Source organism: Lucilia cuprina, chromosome 5 (assembly GCF_022045245.1).
Source record: "Lucilia cuprina isolate Lc7/37 chromosome 5, ASM2204524v1, whole genome shotgun sequence".
NCBI lineage: Eukaryota > Metazoa > Arthropoda > Insecta > Diptera > Calliphoridae > Lucilia > Lucilia cuprina.
In genome coordinates this window covers 17,308,105-17,333,329 of record NC_060953.1, presented here as the reverse complement: position 1 = coordinate 17,333,329, position 25,225 = coordinate 17,308,105, and the positions used below count along the sequence as shown (strand labels likewise).

General features: G+C 30.8%; 1 protein-coding gene across 4 annotated transcripts in view; it reads right to left on the bottom strand.

The window, feature by feature from the left end:
* The window catches only part of LOC111677108 (protein TANC2), a 161,452-nt gene that overhangs the window by 44,610 nt on the left and 91,617 nt on the right, over positions 1 to 25,225 (bottom strand). For all 4 annotated transcript variants that reach the window (XM_046953345.1, XM_046953346.1, XM_046953348.1 and 1 more), the window contains 2 exons: positions 5,848 to 6,030; positions 1,220 to 1,365 (listed from right to left, as the gene is read on the bottom strand). In XM_046953345.1, coding sequence (XP_046809301.1) covers positions 1,220 to 1,365; positions 5,848 to 6,030 — 329 coding nt within the window. The remainder of the gene's footprint in view (positions 1 to 1,219; positions 1,366 to 5,847; positions 6,031 to 25,225) is intronic.

The following is a 25,225-nucleotide window of genomic DNA, read 5'->3' as shown; positions in this document are numbered from 1 at the left end:
TTTATGTGTAGGAAAGGGTACAAACTTCCAAGGAGTTTGTTGTTATTGAGAATAGGTGATAATAGAAGATAATGAATTCTTTAGCATTCATTCTGAAAAGTTTGGCTATGAGAGAAAGCGAGAGAGAGAGAGTGATCTTTTTCTTTTGGACTTCTAGTCATGATTACATTGTAAAGGAACTATGAAGATACCTAATGAGAGGGAGAATTCAATTTAAAATTTGAATATAATGCAAAAGGGAACAAAGACATTTCCACTATTCAATCGACTACAAATGGGTGTTTTTTTAATAATGAATAATATTGGGTATAAATCTGCTAGAATCCGGAACAAGATCTCTAACACTATTCACATTGCGATCGTGATCTAGAAAATCAATATAAGTACATTCAGCCTCACTTTTAACCACCGATACATTTCATTTTTGGTCGGATATATACATATACGTAAGAAGTTCAGATGAACATAGAACTGACAATATTTGCTCTACCCTTAGTCAAAAATTTTAATATGATCTTGGTTTAAAGAAGTTTACATCATTGCCCCATATCTTCATATATTAAATTTAAAGAGCGCTCTCTGATTCAAAGATCATGTTTGCTAGAAGTATAAAGCTACAGTCCCTCTAAGTCCCTTTAACACCAAATAAACTTCCAAGGTAAGCCAATGGCAGTAAGTTTTACTTTTTTTTAAAAAGTCAACATTTGAAATCTTTCCAAAGCTTCTTTCATGCTTCTGCCTCATTTAGTTGCCTAACAAATTTAAGTTGTAATAGCAAAATCATTACAACATTAAGACAAGCAACAAAAACAACAATATTTTTCTAAAATTAGTTTCTTAATTGTAAATATATTTCAAATTGCATTAATTAAACTTAAATCTCTAAAGATTTAAACAAAATACAATTATAAATGACAATCACAATTACCGCTAAAAACCTCATACAACACAAAAAACTAACAAAATTTTAACAAAAAAAAAAAACTTTAAATATACTTTTGTTTTTTACAAGATTTTGTTGTATTATATTGAAATTATGCATTCATTGCATCTGATATTCCCCTACTTCCTAAACATACATACGTCAACTGCATACATACATAAGTAATGTACTCTATATAAAAAAGTCACATAAACTTGGTTAAAGTTTTTATACTCTTAATAAAAATCTATTGGATATAGTACGAAGTATTAAATAAAAAAACACGAATTTACTCACCTGCATGTATCTAGCCACAGCGGCTGCATTTGTACGTTGCACTTGTGATCGCAACTGAGGTTGTGGTGAGCCCAGAGGGCTTACAATCGTTGATGTTGAACCACCAATGCCCGTGTCATAGCCTTGGGCATTGCTACAATCGACATCTGAAAAAAAAAGAAATACAAAAAAAGTAGAATAAAAAACATTATTTGTAATAAAAATAAAAAAAAGTTTTAAATAAAATTGTTTAACAAATAGTGAAAAACTAGTAAACTTTAAGTCGTATGGAAAAGATTGTACGTTTATATGACAAGAATAATTGTTAATTGCTAACAAAAGCCACCGGCTGATATCGAGTAGCTAATAAAAGATAGTAATATGTTTGTACACTGAGAGAAAGGGAATTTATATATACTATGTACCTTTAATAAGAGAGGGCAATAGGGAAACTCATCAAAGATCGTTTTCAAAATACAGAAGAGAACTAGAACAGAACTAGAACTGAATACAAAATAAACCAGAACAGAACTAAAACTAGAACTAAACTATAACTGGAACAGAACTGAATTGGAACTGAACCAGAACTGAATTGAAACTGAACTAGAAACGAATTTGAACTGAAATAGAATTGAAATAAAACTAGAACAGAACTAGGTCAAAGCGTAGTCTCTTCGACTCTACTTGCTAGTTTACGTACAGTGAATTACCACGTTAATCAAGAACATAACAGATCTAGAACAGAACTATAAGAGAACTAAAACAGAACTAGAACAGAACTAGACGAGAACTAGAACAGACATAGAAAAGAACTAGAACAGAACTAGAACAGAACTAGAACAGAACTAGAACAGAACTAGAACAGAACTAGAACAGAACTAGAACAGAACTAGAACAGAACTAAAACAGAGCTAGAACAGAACTAGAACAGAACTAGAACAGAACTAGAACAGAACTAGAACAGAACTAGAGCAGAATTAGAACAGAACTAGAACAGAACTAGAACAGAACTAGAACAGAACTAAAACAGAACTAGAACAGAACTAGAACAGAACTAGAACAGAAGTAGAACAGAACAAGAACAGAACTAGAACAGAACTAGAACAGAACCAGAACAGAACTAGAACAGAACTAGAACAGAACTAGAGCAGAACTAGAACAGAACTAGAACAGAACTAGAACAGAACTAGAACAGAACTAAAACATAACTAGAACAGAACTAGAACAGAACTAGAACAGAACTAGAACAGAACTAGAAAAGAACAAGAACAGAACTAGAACAGAACTAGAACAGAACTTGAATAGAACTAGAATAGAACCAGAACAGAACTAGAACAGAACTAGAACAGAACTAGAACAGAACTAGAACAAAACTAGAACAGATCTAGAACAGAACTAGAACAGAACTAGAACAGAACTAGAACAGAACTAGAACAGAACTAGATCAGAACTAGAACAGAACTGGAACAGAACTAGAATAGAACTAGTATAGAACTAGAATAGAACTAGAACAGAACTAGAACAGAACTAGAACAGAACTAGAACAGAACTAGAACAGAACTAGAACAGAACTAGAACAGAACTAGAACAGAACTAGAACAGAACTAGAACAGAACTAGAACAGAACTAGAACAGAACTACAACAGAACTAGAACAGAACTAGAATAGAACTAGGACCGAACTAGAACAGAACTGGAACTGAACTAGAACAGAACTAGAACTGAACTAATTTAAGTCTAGGACTAAACTGCAATAGATGTGCCATTTACTTATTTATTTCTCTCGGTGTTAACATTGGCAGTCAATTAGTTATTATTGGTAACACTAATTCACATACGTTTGCGTACAGTTGTCTTTTTCTTTCAAGTTTTTTTTCCTAAACTCCAAACTAATTGCACTTTGGCATCACTTGCCAAACAAATGAATGGCAGTTAATTTTGAAAAATATGCAATTTTTGTGACTTGAGTTAACTCGTAATACACTTAAATCGTTGCAATATTTTATGTAGTTGAAAACAAAACGTAAAAATGCAAATTTTTCCATAATATGCAAAATAAAAATAAAAAGCAAAAAACAAACTCCATATAGTATTCAATTACACAATAAAAAAAAATCTTAACAAGCGATCTTTTGGAAAAACCTTCTAACACTTTAATGATTTACCATGGCCTTATACAAGCAAAAAAAAATCAGAAAAAACAACATATTGGAAATCTACCACAGATTGTTATTATACATACGAATGATTTTGAAAATAAATTACACCTCAGGCTTTACTAACAGCCTTAATAGTTTGCTGTGAGATACACAAATGTATTCAGAAGTAAATAGAGTTTTTGTTGTTATTTTGTTTTATACTTAAAATGCAAAACAAAATACTTTTGTTTGCAATTATTTTTTTTATTGTTTACATTTTATGCAAATTTGCATTATGTATTTAAAATTGTTAAATAAATTGTTTTTTAATGTTTTGTAGTTTTCGTTTTGTGTAAATTATGTGTAAATTTACTGTGATTTTTGTATAGATTTTGTTTTTTTTCTCACTTTAAATGCTACAATTTTAAAACAAGTGTTGTATCTAAAATTTTTGTATTCTTATTAGTGGTTTTAACTATGAATTCAAATGACCTTTACTACTTGATTTATTTATATTTTTTGCATGTAAAATGTAAATAAATATTTATTTTTTCTATAAATAACAAAATTATTTAATTTACCATAGAACAGGGTGTGATTTTTCTTATGTTCTAGTATAAAGTTTTAATTGTAATGAAGCAGGTATTATGAATAAATAAATACATTCATACACGTGCAAATCTAGATCAGTGCTGGGCACACTAATACTTATTTCAAAAGAAATATTATTCAATTGTTGTGTTATGAAAAAGTAGCCAACACTGTTTTATATAGAATATTTTATTTAATCTAGATAACTATTGTTAATTTTATGTCGGTATTTTGTGTAATTTATTTAAAAAATAATATAATTATTGAGATAGAAGTGTTAAATACAAATTGTTGTTACCGATTTTTTCTATGTTTAAAAATTATTAGTGGTAATCATTAATTATCGTTTATTAGACATTCTGTACACGTTAATTTATTTATATAAAAACCAACACTTATTAACATAATTGACAATAAATTTGCTCAGACATTTACTAATTGTTGTTATAAGTAATTATTATACAAAGTCAATATAAAAGATATAATAGATTGAACTAAACTAAAACTGATCAGAACAGTACTTTAACAGAACTAGAACAGAACTAGAACAGAACTAGAACAGAACTAGAACAGAACTAAAACAGAACTAGAACAGAACTAGAACAGAACTAGAACAGAACTAGAACAGAACTAGAACAGAACTAGAACAGAACTAGAACAGAACTAGAACAGAACTAGAACAGAACTAGAACAGAACTAGAACAGAACTAGAACAGAACTAGAACAGAACAGAACTAGAAGTAGAACTAGAACAGAACTAGAACAGAACTAGAACAGAACTAGAACAGAACTAGAACAGAACTAGAACAGAACTAGAACAGAACTAGAACAGAACTAGAACAGAACTAGAACAAAACTAGAACAGAACTAAAAAAAAACTAGAACAGAACTAGAACAGAACTAGAACAGAACTAAAACAAAACTAAAACAGAACTAGAACAGAACTAGAACAGAACTAGAACAGAACTAGAACAGAACTAGAACAAAACTAGAACAGAACTAGAACAGAACTAGAACAGAACTAGAACAGAACTAGAACAGAACTAGAACAGAACTAGAACAGAACTAGAACAGAGCAGAACTAGAACAGAACTAGAACAGAACAGAACTAGAACAGAACTAGAACAGAACTAGAACAGAACTAGAACAGAACTAGAACAGAACTAGAACAGAACTAGAACTGCACTAGAACTGAACTAGAACTGAACTGGAACTGAACTAGAACTGAACTAGAACTAGAACTGAACTAGAACTGAACTAGAACTGAACTAAAACTGAACTAGAACTGAACTAGAACTGAACTAGAACTGAACTAGAACTGAACTAGAACTGAACTAGAACTGAACTGAACTAGAACTGAACTAGAACTGAACTAGAACTGAACTAGAACTGAACTAGAACTGAACTAGAACTGAACTAGCACTGAACTGGAACTGAACTAGAACTGAACTGGAACTGAACTAGAACTGAACTAGAACTGAACTAGAACTGAACTAGGACTGAACTAGAACTGAACTAGAACTGAACTAGAACTGTACTAGAACTGAACTAGAATTGAACTAGAACTGAACTAGAACTGAACTAGAACTGAACTAGTACTGAACTAGAACTAAACTGGAAATTAAGTGAAACTAAACTAGAACTGATCTAGAATTTAACTAGAACTGAAGTCAATTAATAACTTAATTTTAATATTCAAAACATTGTCCCAATATTTCCGTTTAAACACCTCAAAACTAATTAAAATTAATTCCAATCTTTTTATCTACGATTATTCTTAGTAAACTAACACTCCTTTTTAAACCTCCATTAAACTATAAAATTACAATTAAAATTCTTTTAATAAACTACTACGACAGTAGCACTGCTACTGTTTGCTACAATTGTCGCATATTTTTTTTATTTATTTTATTTTACTCACCTTTTAGCGAACTATTCATGCACATCGGACACTGATCGTTGCGGAACATACAGGAATAGCAACGTTCATGACCACAAGTATCGATTAGTTTTCGTCGTTTACCTTTGTCGAATGAAATGCGACAACTGGGACAAACCGAACCGCTGGTATCATGTTCCAATAAACGGCGTATAGATTGCAAATCTAAAAATAAACAAAACAACAACAATACATTTTATTATTAGTTTTTTTATATATATATATTTCAATTAATTAAACATAAAACTTAATTTACTCAACAAGATATTTCTATAAAATATTCTATTAATTGAAAATACGAAAAAATTAGCATAATTTAAGATCTTCTTCTTCTACTACGTCTTTTAGACTTGCAACAATTCTATGAAATTTATGCGTTCACACACTCTCACGTTTTATGTAGGCGCGCACACACAAAGTGAATAATTAATATCAAATTAGCATTTTATTTTGAGAAAATAAAACAACAACTTTACTTTGTGTGTTTTTATCTCACAGACTAAAGCGTGAAATAACCTAAAATAGATGGTATTAAAATACCTATAGACAAATAGTTAGTTTTACTTTATAGTAATAGGTATTCCAAAAAAAAGTTTGTAGCGCCTTTTGGAAACCATACATAATGTTTTTGCCTTATTAGTTAAACACAACTTATAATTGAATATTATGGCAAATTTCCCCTTAAGGAATGTAATATATTTCAATTTAATATGTTTTTAACACGCTTTTATTTTGTAATTATTCAAAAAATTAATTAAGTAAACGATATACAAAAAAATTTGCGTTATTTTCTGCTGGCTGCTAAAGTAATAGTTATTAGAGGAATTAATTAGTACCGTGTACTAATTACAAAGAGAGGAAAATTTTAATGAAATTAATGATCCCACAGTTCCCAAACACTACAATGTTCTATTCCAAAGTAATTCTACTGATCCAGAACTCATTTATTACAGAACGAGAACAGAACTAGAACAGAACTGGAACAGAACTACAACGGAACTAGAACAGAACTAGAACAGAACTAGAACAGAACTAGAACAGAACTAGAACAGAACTAGAACAGAACTAGAACAGAACTAGAACAGAACTAGAACTGAACTAGAACAGAACCAGAACAGAACTAGAACAGAACTTGAACAGAACTAGAACAGAACTTGAACAGAACTTGAACAGAACTAGAACAGAACTAGAACAGAACTAGAACAGAACTAGAACAGAACTAGAACAGAACTAGAACAGAACTAGAACAGAACTAGAACAGAACTAGAACAGAACTAGAACAGAACTAGAACAGAACTAGAACAGAACTAGAACGGAACTAGAACAGAACTAGAACAGAACTAGAATAGAACTAGAACAGAAGTTGAACATAACTGGGACAGAACTAGAACAAAACTAGAACAGAACTAGAACAGAACTAGAACAGAACTAGAACAGAACTAGAACAGAACCAGAACAGAACTAGAACAGAACTAGAACAGAACTAGAACAGAACTAGAACAGAACTAGAACAGAACTAGAAAAGAACTAGAACAGAACTAGAACAGAACTAGAACAGAACTAGAACAGAACTAGAACAGAACTAGAACAGAACTAGAACAGAATTAGAACAGAACTAGAACAGAACTAGAACAGAATTAGAACAGAACTAGAACAGAACTAGAACGGAACTAGAACAGAACTAGAACAGAACTAGAACAGAACTAGAAAGACCTAGAACAGAACTAGAACAGAACTAGAACAGAACTAGAACAGAACTAGAACAGAACTAGAACAGAAAAAGAACAGAATTAGAACAGAACTAAACAGAACTAGAACAGAACTGGAACAAAACTAGAAAAGAACAAGAACATAAATAAAACAGATCTAGAACAAAACAAGAACAGAAATAGAACTGATCTGAACTAGAACTGAAACAAAACTGAACTAGAACTGAAATTTAACCGACTTATACCTTAACTAGAACTAGGACAAGTTTGCGCTGGGAGTCGAACTGACAATCTTTGCTTAAATGAATGAGATCAGAACCAACTATGTTAAGAAGAAAAAAGATATTTACATTACAGGTTAAAAATTTAAAATTTAAACTTTTTCTATAGGGTATCCATACCGATGTCTACTCTACTTAGCTATACTCTTTGTTAGGCAATCATTTTTCTACGTGAACACTCGTAATTTAAGAATGTGTCGTTAATTATTGTCAACTTTTGCACGTCCACTCGCGCCTTCTTATGCTACACTTAAGAACGAGAAAAAAATCTATATAACACATGGACATGATTAGAAAAACCATCAGACAATCGATCTTATGCAGATCTTGTTTTTTTACACATTTTTATATATTTTTTTATTCTACTACATAAGTATTATTCGAATGCAAGTGTGGGTAGTTGTTGGAAAATAAACAGATGATATTAAATTGCCAACAATCGTCATTTACCACATTTTAACCTGTTTAGTTAACAAGTTTGTTGCTGTTTTGTTGTTGTTGTTGTTGTTTTTTTTTCTAAACTAAACTTCTATACAAGATCCAAGCAACAAGATCTTTACAAAGTTTAGTGTTACCAACCAACAACAGTTGCTGTCGTTTAACCAAGTTTAACGTTCACAGTTTGTTATTTATGTGGGTTGTAAGTTTTACGTTACGTTTGTATTGTTTATTTATAATTTTTTATCTTTGTTTATAGAATTTATCTTTGTAATAAAAAGCTTTTAAGGGAAAAATTATATTTTATTATAATTAATTTACATTAATTAAATAATAGATTATCTTTGAGATAAAATTTTCTTTAACATGTTAAGCTTGACAACGCACAGTTTGTGTTAACCTCGAAAATTTTAATTAAATTTTTAATTTTAACTAGAAGAAAACCAAAACTATGCCTTTACCCTAAACATGTCTGGAATATGTAGGTAGCCAGCTCTTACACAAAAAAACACCTTTTCTTGTTAAATTAAAAAAAATGTATTTTGCATTTTTTTGTTTTTGGAAATTTGAGTGGGTTTTTATGCGAAAATAATACCAGCACAAGACGTGCAACGTCCGGTGCACTCAAAACTTTTGAGTGAGTGTTGAAATTAAAAAATATTTGGAAATCTGAAATACATTTGCAAAGGCAATAAAATCCTTTGTTATTTAAAACAACTAACACAAATTTTTGAGTGTATTTTTGAAAAAAAAAAAAACAATCCATGCAATTTTTAACAGTTTTTTTGCGTGTGGGTTGTAGACCACGATTTTTTTCATAACATTTTACAATTGAGGTATAACAACCCAGAACCACGACATAAAGTCTGGCAGTGAACATTACAACAACAATTGTATTAGTAGTTGCTTTGCTTTATTTTTTTGCAAAATTATTTTAATGCGGGATTATTATTCATTATTATTTTACATTTTCAACACAATAATATTAAAAAACTATGTTGAAAAAAATATATTCTATATATTAAATCTAAGGAAGTGGGACTGTTTTATGAATAGTTTTGTGCTTGGGTTTTTGAGTTTATGAGTTTTTAAATACATTGTTAGTCTAGAGTTTTAAATGCAGTCATTTGTTATAAGGGTTAAAAAAGTAATGAATAATAAATACAAATCAGCAACGGAAGTATTTACAACATGCGAATGAAACGCATTATTATTTAAACGATAGAAATCAGTAGTTGAAAAACAAATCATTGATTTTAGAGTTAATTCTATGGAACTAAATAGAAAATGCCTTGAACTTTTAACCATCACGAGGTAAGTTACAACAATCATATGGTTTGATTTATTTTAAATAGTTTCGTCCACTTTGAATATGTCGTATTCTAGAAATCTAATCAACCACAGAGAAATCAATCAACTAATGAACCAATTAACCTGTAATACTTTTTCCTGAGGTTTTTTGGAGTCACAATCTGCGAAATGGGTTTCCAAAACGAGTAGAACTAGAACTGAACAAAAGTAGAACAGAAACTTAAGTCAACTAGAACTGAACTAGAACTAATCTAAAACATAACTGTAACTGAACTAGAACTAAACTAAACTGAACTCCCCTAGATCTGAACTAAACTGGAACTGAACTAAAACTGAATTAGAACTGAATTGGAAATGAACTAGAACTGAACTAGAACTGAACTAGAACTGAACTAGAACTGAACTAGAACTAAACTAGAACTGAACTAGAACTGAACTAGAACCAAACTAGAACTAAACTAGAACTAAACTAGAACTGAACTAGAAATGAACTAGAACTGAACTAGAACTAAACCAGAACTGAACTAGAACTGAACTAGAACTGAACTAGAACTGAAGTAGAACTGAACTAGAACTGAACTAGAACTGAACTAGAACTGAATTAGAACTGAACTAGAACTGAACTAGAACTGAACTAGAACTAAACCAGAACTGAACTAGAACTGAACTAGAACTGAATTAGAACTGAACTAGAACTGAACTAGAACTGAACTAGAACTGAACTAGAACTAAACCAGAACTGAACTAGAACTGAACTAGAACTGAAGTAGAACTGAACTAGAACTGAACTAGAACTGAACTAGAACTGAACTAGAACTGAACTAGAACTGAATAGAACTGAACTAGAACTGAACTAGAACTGAACTAGAACTAAACCAGAACTGAACTAGAACTGAACTAGAACTGAATTAGAACTGAACTAGAACTGAACTAGAACTAAACTAGAACTAAACTAGAACTGAACTAGAAATGAACTAGAACTGAACTAGAACTAAACCAGAACTGAACTAGAACTGAACTAGAACTGAACTAGAACTGAAGTAGAACTGAACTAGAACTGAACTAGAACTGAACTAGAACTGAACTAGAACTGAACTAGAACTGAACTAGAACTGAACTAGAACTGAACTAGAACTGAACTAGAACTGAACTAGAACTGAACTAGAACTGAATTAGAACTGAACTAGAACTGAACTAGAACTGAACTAGAACTAAACCAGAACTGAACTAGAACTGAACTAGAACTGAACTAGAACTGAAGTAGAACTGAACTAGAACTGAACTAGAACTGAACTAGAACTGAACTAGAACTGAACTAGAACTGAACTAGAACTGAACTAGAACTGAAAAGAACTGAAACTGAACTGAAAAAAAAAAAAAGAACTAAAACTGAACTAGAACTAGAACTGAACTAGAACTGAACTAGAACTGAACTAGAACTGAACTAGAACTGAACTAGAACTGAACTAGAACTGAACTAGAACTGAACTAGAACTGAACTAGAACTGAACTAGAACTGAACTAGAACTGAACTAGAACTGAACTAGAACTGAACTAGAACTGAACTAGAACTGAACTAGAACTGAACTAGAACTGAACTAGAACTGAACTAGAACTGAACTAGAACTGAACTAGAACTGAACTAGAACTGAACTAGAACTGAACTAGAACTGAACTAGAACTGAACTAGAACTGAACTAGAACTGAACTAGAACTGAACTAGAACTGAACTAGAACTGAACTAGAACTGAACTAGAACTGAACTAGAACTGAACTAGAACTGAACTAGAACTGAACTAGAACTGAACTAGAACTGAACTAGAACTGAACTAGAACTGAACTAGAACTGAACTAGAACTGAACTAGAACTGAACTAGAATTGAACTAGAACTGAAAAAGAACTGAACAAGAACTGAAATAGAACTGAACTAGAGCGGAACTAGAACTGAAATAGAACTGAACTAGAAGTGAACTAGAACTGAAAATGGTTACACTTTCTGTAACCATAATTACAAAAATTGCACTATTTGTTTGAAGAAATTGCGGTATTAGTAGACATAAAGAGGCACCAGTTTTTGCCAAGAAATGAGGTCTAAAAGAATCCAATTTTTACTTGAGCTGCTTTAAGCTTCTTTTAAAACCTAAGCTATTCCTGCTAAATGTCTTGAATATAAATAAATTTCTTAAAAAAGAAAAAAAAAGAAGTACTTCAAGGCAATTTCAAACTTGTGTTAATTGGTAAATTTTAAGCTGAACTTTACAATGTCAACATACGCCTGCGTATTTAGACGCAACATTAAAAAAAAACTAACAAAAATAATACAAAACTGCAGACAAAAACCAACCCACGTCTAAAAATGCGCCAAAATGTGAAAAAAAAGTCAACTTACAAGAGGTGCATAAACTTACAACAAAAGACTTTTGGAGAGACCACAGTCTAGGAAACGGAGCCATATGCCAGACACAATAGTAACAAGAACAACAACGAATGACATTAACAAACTGAAAAAAAAATAGGGAGCAAGGTGGATGAAGGCTTGAGTTTAAGACAAAATGTAGTTTAAACATTTGCTTTTGCAGGGAATTATTTAACAAGTGCAAATGTTTGTTTTTGTCATGTTTATGTAGACAATAAACAAAATGTAAAATGTTGTTTATTTTTTTTTTTTTTGACATTAAAAAAAACGCGTAAAACTTAAAAATGACATATTGTTCAAAACTAAATACTGGTAGTGGATGAGCCTTTTAGAAAGGGTCTTCAATTTAGTTTTGCAGAGAAATTAAAATGTATGAATTTAAAAAAAAAATTAAATGAATACACTGAAAGAAATTTTTTTGCAAAAGTTTAAACATGTTAAACTCAACTTCATTTTAGAACATGGAAATTTAGAAAATAATAGTTTTTAAAAATTCTATTGAAATTTCATATAATTTGTGGGAAATTTTTTTCTAAGTGTATGACAACATATAATAATAATATCCGAAAATTAGTTGTGCCTTAATTTTGCATAAATTAAATGAGGATAAAAAACTTAACACATGGTGCTTTTAGCAAAAAAATGGCGCGCTTTTGTTTCTACTCTCTACAACAGACTTCTGTTGTTGACTTGAAGTACGTGTTGAATGCCGTCTAAGTTCCAGAGTTGTAGTTTATTCAAAAATGTATACAAAAGTCTTTTTAACTGAAATTTTATTAAAAAAACAACAGTTGCCAACGAGTGACTGCCTGTCTGTCTGTCTGCCTGCATTTGCTGCTGCTTTTGACAAGCTATTGACAATTAACATTTTTATTGTTCATGGATGGGAAAAAGTGTTTTTAAAAAACTTGTAGTTTGTTTTAGGTTTGTAAGTAAAACTTTGTGTTTTTTTTTGTTGTTAATAAAAGTCTGTTGTTGAAAGATATTGTATATTATTCATATTTTTACAATATACCTTCACTTTTGCTTTTATTTCTTTTTTGTAAACATTATTTTTTTATAATTGATGTTTTGAAGTGTTTCAAAAGAAATTTAACCACAAAACTCTTGAGTTTTTTGGTAAACATGTGTGTCTGGCCTCTTTGAAAGAAATAACAGTTTCAATGGCAACTCTGCAAAACATTTGAAGAGGAGTTAGTTTTATAATTTCTCAGTCGTAATTCAGGTCTGAGTTGGGGAACAACTCTCGCGTCATCGCGATTATTTCTTAAACGCGTTCAGGCTTGTGTTTGTTGCCTGGCTTTCGACAGTTTTGCGTCTCGCTCGCACTGGTGTAATGTATTACTTCATATAACTGTTCAAAGTTATATGTTGTCTACATTAACCTCGTGCTTTCGTTTTACCTCAAGAGAGGTTATGTTTTATTGGTGGAGACCATAAAATACTCAAACGTTTATACCCTGGTGGAGACCATTAAAACTCAACTGTTTAAACCCTGGTGGAGACCATTAAACCTCAACTGTTTATACCCTGGTGGAGACCATTAAAACTCTTGAAACTTACTGGTGGAGTACCATTCACAACTCAAATTTAACTTAAGTGTTTAAAGGTTTCCAGCTTCTTATATGAAGATATAGGTCGACTTGAGGGATTTCCTTTAAACCAACGTGGGATACCCTGGCATTTTGCTTATGAGCTCGGCCAACAATTCAAATAATCCAAAAAAAAAAGTTTTATAATTTCTTTGTTTGATCGGCCGGTAAGTCTTAATGAAGTTTTTTGGTAAATTTTGCAATCGAATCAATGGATTGTGCAGTGTTAAGTGCTCTACAGATCTTTCCTCCGAAATTCCGATAAAAGTCAATGTTCAGTTATTCAGTCAGAATAGAGACTGTTGTGTCCATTGACAAAGTTTTCCATCTTTTCATCTCCACCACACCGGTATCAGTTGTTGTAATCGAATACCACACATTATACCCAGAGCCTAGAACTACAGCTTAGATAATACTTCATAGAAACCGAAAGCAATGACTTTTTTCCCTTATCTCTGAAACTCTAAACAAATCACTATATTTCTAATGTTAAAGAATTGTATGTGAAACGTTCAAGGTTTGTCCTTTCGTTTCGACTTAAATAATCAGAACCAACGCCAGATAATAGTATACAATCTACCCAAACTAACCCTTCAGCTTTGAAAGAAAACTTTTGACACCAACAACTGTAGTCTGTATTTCCGCAGAGCATAGCTACTATTTCTTAGTCACCGAGACAGTTGACTCTTCAAAAATCTGATATCTGAATAGTATACTATTCTTCTGAATATACTTTTCTCCAAGCATCCCCCTATAGGATCTGCTTTATTTAGAAATTGAAAAGCTATTTGTCTAAACTAATTAACTTTACTCAGCTATTTATTGATACCGAATCGATCATACCAAGATCTAGCTTTCGGGACAACTATCTGCTCATATTCGATGTTAAAAAGAATCGAGCTCTAGTACGAATTAACGAGTAATTCTTGTGAATATAAACTCTAAAATTATTCGAAAAGTCGTGGGCAAAACGGAGCTTAACGTAAGAATTCCAGACTTTGACAAAAACAGACAGACAGACAGACAGACAGACAGACAGACAGAGAGTATCTGAGATCTGCAAAGTATACTTTTCTTCTGAATATACTTTTCTCCAAGCATACCCGTATATGACCTGATTCATTTAATTAACTTTACTCAATAGTTTATTGATACTGAATTAATCGTATCTAGACCAACCTTTTGGTACAACTAGCTGCTCATGTTCGATGTTGAAAAGAATCGAGACCTATTACGAATTAACAAGTTATTGTTGTGAACATAAACTCTAGAAGGATTCGAAAAGTAGTGGGATTCGAAAAGTTGCTTAACGTAAGAGTTCCAGAATTTGACAAAGACAGACAGAGAGTGTCTGAGATCTGAAAAGTATACTTTTCTTCTGAATATTAGTTTCTGCAAGCATCTCCGTATATGACCTGTTTCATTAAGAAAGTTGAAAAGCTAGTTATCTAAGACAATTAACTTTACTCAGTTGTTTATTTATACCAATTTAATCATACCTAGACCTACCTTTCGGGACAACTATTTGCTCATGTTCGATGTTGAAAAGAATCGAGCTCTAGTACGAATTAACGAGTAATTGTTGTGAACATCAACTCTAGAAGGAATCAAAAAGTCGCTTAACGTAAGAGTTCTAGACTTTGACAACGATAGACGAATTAACGAGTTGTTGTTCTGAATATAAACTCTAGAATGATTCGAAAAGTCGTGGCTAAAACGGTGCTTAACGTAAGAGTTACAGACGTTGCCTAAGACAAACAGAGATTGTCTGAAAATTTCCACTTCTTCCTTGTTATTACAACTTCTGCTGTAATCTATCTGAGATAGAATAATCTTACGAAACTTTAAAAAGATCCCGCAAATTATCGGTAAAACGGTACTTAAGGTAGGAGTTCATGACTTTGACAAAGTCGAAGAGAGTGTTTAAGGATTTCTTCTTTATGTTTGTCATTAAAACGTCTACGGTTATCATTTAAAGGCTAATCTGATCCTAGAAAGATTCGGTAAATTCTGGGTGAAACGGTGCTTGAGATAAGAGTTCTAGACTTTATTAAGGCGGGATAAAAACTCAGAGTGTGTCTAAGATCTGGTTCACACTGGGCAACTTTTTGTTGAGAAACTTTCGATTTTGTGTTTGGGCGAAAGAGATGGTTGATATTTCTTTCTCTTTCTCTCATACACAAAAATCAAAAGTTTCCCAAAAAAAGTTTCCTAAGAATCCTTGTCATTGCAACGTTTGTCATATTCATTAAAAAGCAGATATATACTTTAAGGAAAGATCCAACAAGTCGTCGATAAAACGGTGCTTAAGGTTAGTGTTCCACACTTTGACAAAGACAGAAAATTTTGTCTTTATTCTTGTCATTACAACTTCATTTAAACGTAGATTAACCTTGTAAATATAAACTCTAGACAGATTAGGCAAGTTGTCAGTAATACAGTGTTTCAGATAATACAAAAGTAGGGGGTTTATTTTGCTTCAATCTCCAGAAGAAGAACTGTGAAGATCTGTGGCCATCGTTAAGAGAATTTTGTCTTTATTATTGTCATTACAACTTCATTCAAATGCAGATTAATCTTATAAATATGAACTCTAGATAGATTAGGCAAGTCGTCTGTAATACAGTGCTACAGATAATACAAAAGTCTGGGATTTATTTAGCTTCTGAACTCTAGATAGATTAGGCAAGTCGGCGGTAATACAGTGCTTCAGATAATACAAAAGTCAGGGATTTATTTAGCTTCAATTTCCAGAGAATTATGTCTTTATTCCTGTCATTACAACTTCATTCAAATGTAGATTAATCTTGTAAGTATGAATTCTAGATAGATTAGGCAAGTCGTCGGTAATACAGTGATTCAGATAATACGAAAGTCAGGGATTTATTTAGCTTCAATTTCTAGATGAAAAAGAACTAAGAAAAAAATTTGGTCATCGTTAAGTCATATTTCATTTTGATCAGGTAGTTAGAATAAGCATCTGGTCTGATCCAAATCCAGTGTTGTATAATGCAGTTAGCTCATTAAACAGGAATTCCCTACAAGTCGTAAATCTCTTTAATTTCAATTTCGAAAGCCGTTGATAACTATAAGAGACTAACCAAACATTTAATCCACCCTTAAGGTCTATAACTTTTAAACCAATTTCATACTTGATTTCCTAAAGGATTAAAAATTTGTTAAGACATTTTTTTGGGGAAAAACATAGTTATCATAATCAATTACTTTTACATTCCAATAACTAGTTTTCAAATTTTTATTTCAAAATAAAGTAGCATAAACTATTAATTAAATTGAATTAATAACTAGCAATTGTCTATAACATTACGACTATAAAACCGACTCGAATTGTTTTTATTATAAGCTATAGGAAAGATTAAAAAAAACTGTGTTAAATATCAATTTCATAAAACTGATTACAACATGATTTTTTATTTCTTGCATTTTTTTTGCTGCAATTTTCCTCGCACGTTTAAACGATTTAGTTGAGAGAAAAAAAATAGAGAATTGCGTGTTGAGTGTTTGATATTTTTCCTACTTTTGGATTTTGAATTTTATGAATGAAATTGTTTAGTTTTCAAACAATTTATTGCATTGTTGAGATTGCAAATGAACCAACACTAAAACGAACGCCTACACAAGTCAAAAAAAAAAAAAAATAAAATTTTAAAAGAAAAAAATTGTCGGGTGTGGGCGTTAATTTACAACAGAAAATAGCAAACGGCTTTGGAACTGCAGCCATAAACAGACACGATGTAAATAACCTCTAGTAAGTGTGGAACGTATTCCAACAAATTTGTGTTTTTTTGTAATTTCTATCCCCTAAAACGTAATGCAATCTTTTCGAAAATGATTAAATAAACTTGTTGTTGTTTTAAGCGGCAAATTTAGATAATTTAGTTTTCCTGCATCTACTTCTTCTCTCGATTAGTTAAATAAATTGAATTTGTGGTCAGTTGAGCATAATTTCTATTAGTTTATCTATTGTCAGCGTGAAAAGAATTTCATTTTTATAATTTTGTTTATGCTGTTTGTTGCCCAGCAGACAGTCACTCAGTACACGCATCATCAAATTGCTGTTATCCAGCCAGAGAGTTGTAAAAAATTATGATTGTTGTGGATTTACAAAATTGTTCCTTTTCTTTTCTTTTTTTTAAAATTTCAATTTTCTTTTAGTTGGGGTTAGAGTTTAGCATAAAATTTATGCACTTAAATTGATTTGACCGCAAAAATGTGGTTGGTATGTTGAAAACTGACGGGATTTTTGCTATTGTTGTTGCTTTTTTATTGCATTTGGTTAAAGTTAATTTAAGAAGAAAAATTAAGTTATAAATTTTCTTGAGAAAATTGTAAAGAAAAATATATATTCAATGTAGAGATTTTTGCATAAATATAATAAAGATGTGGAACAATAATAATCAAAAAGGAAAGGGATTTTTAAAAAATATACTAAAAAAAACTTTAAACTGCAGTTTGAGCAAAGCTCTGGCGTAAAATCTGGACTTTTGTTTATACAATATACCGACAGACTCTGCACTATGAAGTAGACTAAAGTCCAGACTAAAGACTGGACAATAAGCCAGAAAATTGACTAGACTGTATAGAATAGACATTAGACTAGACATTAGACTATACTATAGACTACAGTATAGACTAGACTATAGAGTATACTATACACAATACTATTGACTAGACTATAGACTAGATTATAGACTAGAATATAGACTAGACTATAGATTAGACTATATAGACCAGACTTTAGACCAGACTATAGACCAGACTATAGACTAGTTTATAGACCAGACTAGAGACTAGACTACTTACCAGACTATAGACTAGACTATAGACTAGACCATACTATATACTAGAATATAGACTAGATTATAGACTAAACTATAGACTAGACCATATACTAAACTATAGACTAAATTAGACTATTGACTAGACTATAGACTAGACTATAGACTAAACTATAGACTAGACTATAGACTAGACTATAGACTAGACTGTAGACTAGACTATAGACTAGACTGTAGACTAGCTTATAGACTAGACTGTAGACTAGACTATAGACTAGACTATTGACTAGACTATAGACTAGACTATAGACTAGACTATAGACTAGACTATAGACTAGACTATAGAATAGACTATAGACTAGACCATAGACTAGACTATAGACTAGACTATAGACTAGACTATAGACTAGACTATAGACTAGACTATAGACTAGACTATAGACTAGAATATAGACTAGACTTTAGACTAGACTATAGACTAGACTATAGACTAGACTATAGAGTAAACTATATACTATACTATAGACTAGACTATAAACTAGAATAAAGACTAGACTATAGACTAGACTATAGACTAGACTACAGACTAGACTATAGACTAGACTATAGACTAGACTACAGACTAGACTATAGACAATACTATAGACTAGACTATAGACTAGACTATAGACTAGACTATAGACTTGACTATAGACTATACTATAGAGTAAACTATATACTATACTATAGATTAAACTATAGACTAGATTACAGGCAAGTATATATACTAGACTATAGACAAGACTATAGACAAGACTATAGACTAGATTATAGAATAGACTATAGACTAGACTATAGACTAGACCATAGACTAGACTGTAGACTAGACTAGACTATAGACTCAACTATAGATTAGGTTATAGACTACAGGCTTCACTATAGACTAAACTATGGATTAGACTATAGATTAGACTATAGACTCGACTATAGACTAGATAAATAACTATACTATAGACTTGACTAAAGACTAGACTATGAGCTAGACTATAGACTAGACTATAGACCAAACTATAGACTAAAATATATACTAGACTTTGTTCCAGAATATAAACTCTTATATAGACTAGATTATGTACTAGAATATAGACTAGACTATGGACTACAATATAGACTAGACTTAAGGCTAAAATATAGACTTGAAAATAGACTACAATATTAGCTAGACTTAAGAACAGACTAGACTATAGACTAGATTATAGACTAGACTATAGACTAGACTATAGATTTGACTATAGACTAGACTAGAATATAGACTAGACTATAGACTAGACTATAGACTAGACTATAGACTACCCCATAGACTACACTATAGACTAGACTAAAAAAATATATATTAAAAATCAATTGTAAAAGAATAAAATGCAAAATGACCATCGCTAATTTAACAATAAAATTGACATTAATCATCCCTTCGCTCAACACAATTTCAAAATGAAAATGTTTGCATTGAATATATGTATGTAGTTGGCCTAATAAAATGTCATTTAGAGAAAACAATTTAATTGAAAAATTTATTATATCAATATTAACAAGATCATGCCAAAGAATTATTATTAGTTTTTGACGTCAGCCATAAGCAGACAAGGCATATATAGACACACACACACACACCCTCTCATAAAACAAATGTCATATAAATGGAGGGGAAAAAATTCCAATGACATAATGACAGTTCATAGTCCATACAATATAAAATATTGAGAAAAAGCATTAATTAATTTTTTTTGCATATAAAACTATAAAATTTAAATGGGGAAGAGATCAGAAAAATTAAACATGTATGAGATTATAGTACAACAACTTAACAAGTTGATTTGTTGTAAATTTCGCATACTTTTAGTTTTATAAGTTACAACGTCAAGTTGTCAGTTTGTAAAGTAAAGTTAACAAACTGTTGGCTGTTTAAGGGTTTTAAATATGAAATTTTAATTAATCTGTCGGTTTGTTTTATATATTTTGTGCTTACAAGTCTATATAAAATAAAAACAAGTTAACTATTTAATTGAAAAAAAAATAACTATATCAAGTTCATAAAACGTGATTAAAAAGCAAATATAATTGTCAATGAGTAAAAGTAAATACATGCAGAGTTGTATTTGCATAAACAATTGTTAACAAGGAAATTAAAAATTAATACATACATGTTAAATTAACGGAAATTCATTGTCTTTGTGTTGACGTCGGTTAATTTAATTTTTTAGCAAATGCTAATTTTTAATGTGTTTATTTTTTATGTTGTCACTTGGAAGCAGGCAAACATTTTAATGTGTTTTTTTATTAATTTATTTAAATTTTGTTTTGAAAAAAAACTCATGACTCATGTCAAGTTTATTTTGAAAACATACATGTGTCAAAAAGTGGAAAAAAATCTAAATAAGTTAACTCAAGCATTTCATTAAATATATCAAATTTCACACGTACTTCTATACTAAATGACCTAAACTTTTAACCTTTTCTTTTTTTAAATGAAAACAAAAAACAACCTTAGCCCATTTTGTATTTTAGACGAAAAGTGTAGTATTTTTTATACATAAAGTTACACTTTTATGATCTCGTTCGAATAGCCGTATAACAATACAAAATAGTTCATGTCAAATAACGTGACAAATCATAATGTCCACACAAATGTCAAAAAAAAGTCAAAATTAATTGAAGCAAAACCAGCTTAATTAGTTACAAATTGCTTTTTTCCAACTGTTTCAAGGTTAACATACATATTTAAATGACACACCTCTCTCTCTGTAACAGAATTCTGATTTAATTGAAAACCAATAACAAACAGTTGAAAATAATTGACATTTTTTGTTTACAAAAAATATATTAAAACTATTTGAAATATGTAAATAATATTATTTTAACAACTGAATTTGTTCGTGATATAGAAATATATACTAATTTGTTTAAAACGTTTGTATACAAGTTTTTCTAAAATATCTATAGATACTTTCAGAGTTGTATTTTCGCGTAAGGGTATTCAATACCATAAACTATTGAGAACACAAGGGTATTCATATTTAACAACAGTTTCAATTCGAATAATTTTGAAAATCCGAATCTAATTTATCGACTGCAAGAGAATCTACAGACAGAAGATTAAGCAGAATTCCCACTATGACATACAATGGATCTACATATAATATTGCTGTACAGTGCTATAGGGAGAGGAGAAATTAATGTCGAAGTGATTTGCGTGAATATCTGCCGGATTCCAACGCTTAGTCCCATACTCACTCCTCTGTGGGGTATCTGTTGTCAACAACAGCACCGAACTTATCACCTTCCACGAATTTGAGCTTAAACTACAGCCAATATATGGATTCCGAAGAACCTTAACTAACTGACCAGCCTGGACATAACCCTTCCGGTAACTGGCTACCTGATTATGTGGTTCTCCCGTTAGAACCTATTTCAAATCATTCTAAGTAAGTACTAGCCGAGGAGTGAAATGACATCACCAGTAGAGGTACTGGTAGCACTTCTTTTACACGAGATTGTAATAACACCAAGATGCCCTTATTTAAGGCCTTTTTCTGTAAAGATAACAGTGGAAGTTTAGTAACAAATACCAAGGTACACTTCAGTTATGGAAGCACCACTTTTTCAACTTTTAAAAGACGTTGATGTGAAGAAAACACTTCCGCAATTAGAGATTTCTATTTTTTAAAGAAAGCGTCAAACTGAAGGACCGAATTTAAGGTCTTTTTTTGTGGAGATAAGAGTAGAAGTCTAAGCTATGAATCACTTTTCCAAGCATTTAACAAACGTTGAAGTGATGAAAACACTTTCGCAAATAGAGATGAGTATCGATCTATTATCACCTTATGATATATAAGTGTGAATTGCAATATCTCTGTTGAATAAGCAAAAATCCGAGGGAGCGGAAAAGAGAGCAATTTAAAACCGATGGCGAAGAGTCGGTATTGTGCTTGCACTGACGCCTGTCCAAAAATAGAACATGGAGAATGTATTCGTGAAGAATGGAACTATATAGTATATCGGAAACACAAAAAATTGACTCTGAAGTCTTGAAATAACATCCGCCTGGAAAGCAAATCAACATCTAGCAATTGTCGACTATAAAGCTGCATTTGATAACCCCCTAAAGGGAACGACATAGATATATGCGTTGCTATATTGGAGCTTGATGTACCCACGATGATCATGCGAAATTTGCATGATAATTCGTATATTAAGGTGCCACGACTGAGAGTAATAAGTAATGACATCGAGTAGTGAATAAGTAAGTGTTCTGTACATACGTAAAAACATGCTCCTAAAACCTCAAAATAAAATCCGGATTAAAAGCAAATCTACATCCAGCGAAATCAATATTTGTCGACTATAAAGTTGCATTTGAAAGCCCGCTAAAGGGAATGACTTAGACAGTTAAATTCGTTACTATGTCAGTGCTTGATATATACTCAAAGATTGTACGACTTCACATGACAATTGCTGATAGCAGTGCAATCACAATACCGACTCTTCGCCATCGGTTTTAAATGGCTCTCTTTGAACCGTTTTTACCCAACAAGGTTTTCGACAAGTTGTGTTGTTAACGTGCGATCTATTGATTACTTTGGACTTAGAATTCAATTTATAAGTTGAGACCGTTGATCAAACCTTTAACATTTGTAAAAATTATTATTCGAAAACAAATCTAAAAAGTAAGTACTTACATATAAAGTTATTTGTAAGCTATTACTAATGCACTCCCAAGTAAAGCAGACGTTATATATAAGTCATTGAAAAGTAAGCTGTTGAAGTCATTAACATGGTTTTAGTGGGGATCTTTTTGAATTGGGAGTAAGTGATAATAATTAGGAAAAATATTTCTTTCAATAAAAGTACAAGAACAAAGCTATTATTTATGACAAAACATTAACAACTTAATTTAAAATGAACATTTCTAATAACATTGGCAAATGCAATTTAACACAGTGGGTTTTGGTTTCATTTGACTGAGTTAATGACCTTAATAACAAAAATATTTAATAACAAACTAAAGAAATTTGATATTTTAACTGTTGTTAAATGAAAACTTAAATTTTAAATAAAACTTTTAAAATGTTTTTTCAACCAAAATTAATTTTAACTAAAATCATTCTATTGGAAAAATGTACAAATAAATTTGGCACAAACCAAAAAAAAAAAAAAACAAATTTAACTGAAAAACTGATTCCAGCGAAAGTAATATGACTCCAATTTGTGTTATTTTTTGTTGTTGTTGTTTGTTATTTTATTTAATAATAAAACTTTCAAAAAAAATTAATCAATAAAATGTTGTAGACAACATTTTATTAACTAACAAATTTTCATGTTTGCAAAAAAAAAAAATCTACAAAATCAGCAAGTTAAATTTAAAATATGACATTGTAATAAAAATAAATAAAAAAATATTTTAAAGTTTTTTTAACAATTTTGTTAAGCAGAGGAAACTGCTTAACAAGTTCAACTTTATAGAAAATGTTTTTTTTTTTTTATTTTACAATTTTTATTTTATAATTTATGTGTTTGCCAGCATATAGAGTTTAGGCCAAGAAATACATCATCTACCTTGTTGTTGTTGTTGTTTTTTTTTTCTACTAAGTTTTATTTTGTTAGTTAGTTAAACTTAAAAACTTTGTTGAATGGAGAAATTGTTCAAAACTGACGTTGTCTTAACGAACTCGTAAATTAACATTTCGCTTAAGAGGTTGATCATATAATTTTTTTTCCTACTTTTTATATACGTTTTAACTTAAACCAAAAAAAAAAATCATATAAATTTTTCTTGAAAAGTTTTATTTTTTCTTAAAATTTATTTTTATGACATTGTAGTGAAAATTTTACGAGTTGTGGTAGCACAGTCGTAAAGCGTCAGAAGAAAATAGTCGTGAGATTTTGCATTTTTGATGAACTCATTTCGTGTTGTGGCATATTAATATATATGTACGTTTATACCCCCGTGGTAGTAAAATGCTCATAAATTTAATTTTTATTATTATTTTTGTTTAAGGAAATTTTGGAGTTAAACTGAAAAATAATTAATTATTATTTTTTTTAGCATACACATATAATAGAGTAATATGGAGGTGCCTAATTGTAGAAATAAATGTTTAAATTTTAATAATTGATTTAATTTATAACTTTTGAATCATTTTTTCTAAAAAAAATTAACATAAAACTGTTTTTAAAACTTGCTTAACAAAATACGCCGTTAAACAATAGTGGCGGCTTAATTGCTTAACGACTTTGTACTGTTGCTTAGAATAATGTCAACTTTATGTAAACTATAAAATCGCTAATAAGCAGCAGTCACATTCGTTGGCCTATTTACAAATTGGGAAGTAGAAACAAAATTCTTAAAGCGCTTGCCGGCAGGCACTTGGGATATGGATAAAGAAATCTTGTTAGCTAAATATGTTTAAAATGATTTGTCAGTCAATGGTTTCAATGTGGGCATCTTTGCTCAGTGATACCTAGTAGAGAAATAGTCAAAGCTGTCAAAATACGGTCTTAAAGAACGTATCGGGCTGCCAACAAATCCCCTTCGAACATTACAGTGACGTGGAAACGAAGGTCCATTCAGTTAAAAAACACAACGTCATGTTGACTAAACATTTCCTTCTCAGATGTCATCACACTATTGGATACTCCTCCGATAAAAGTCAGGAAGAATATGTGCAGGACTATAGACTAGACTATAGACTAGACTATAGATTAGACTATAGACTAGACTATAGACTAGACTATAGACTAGACTATAAACTAGACTATAGACTAGACTATAGACTA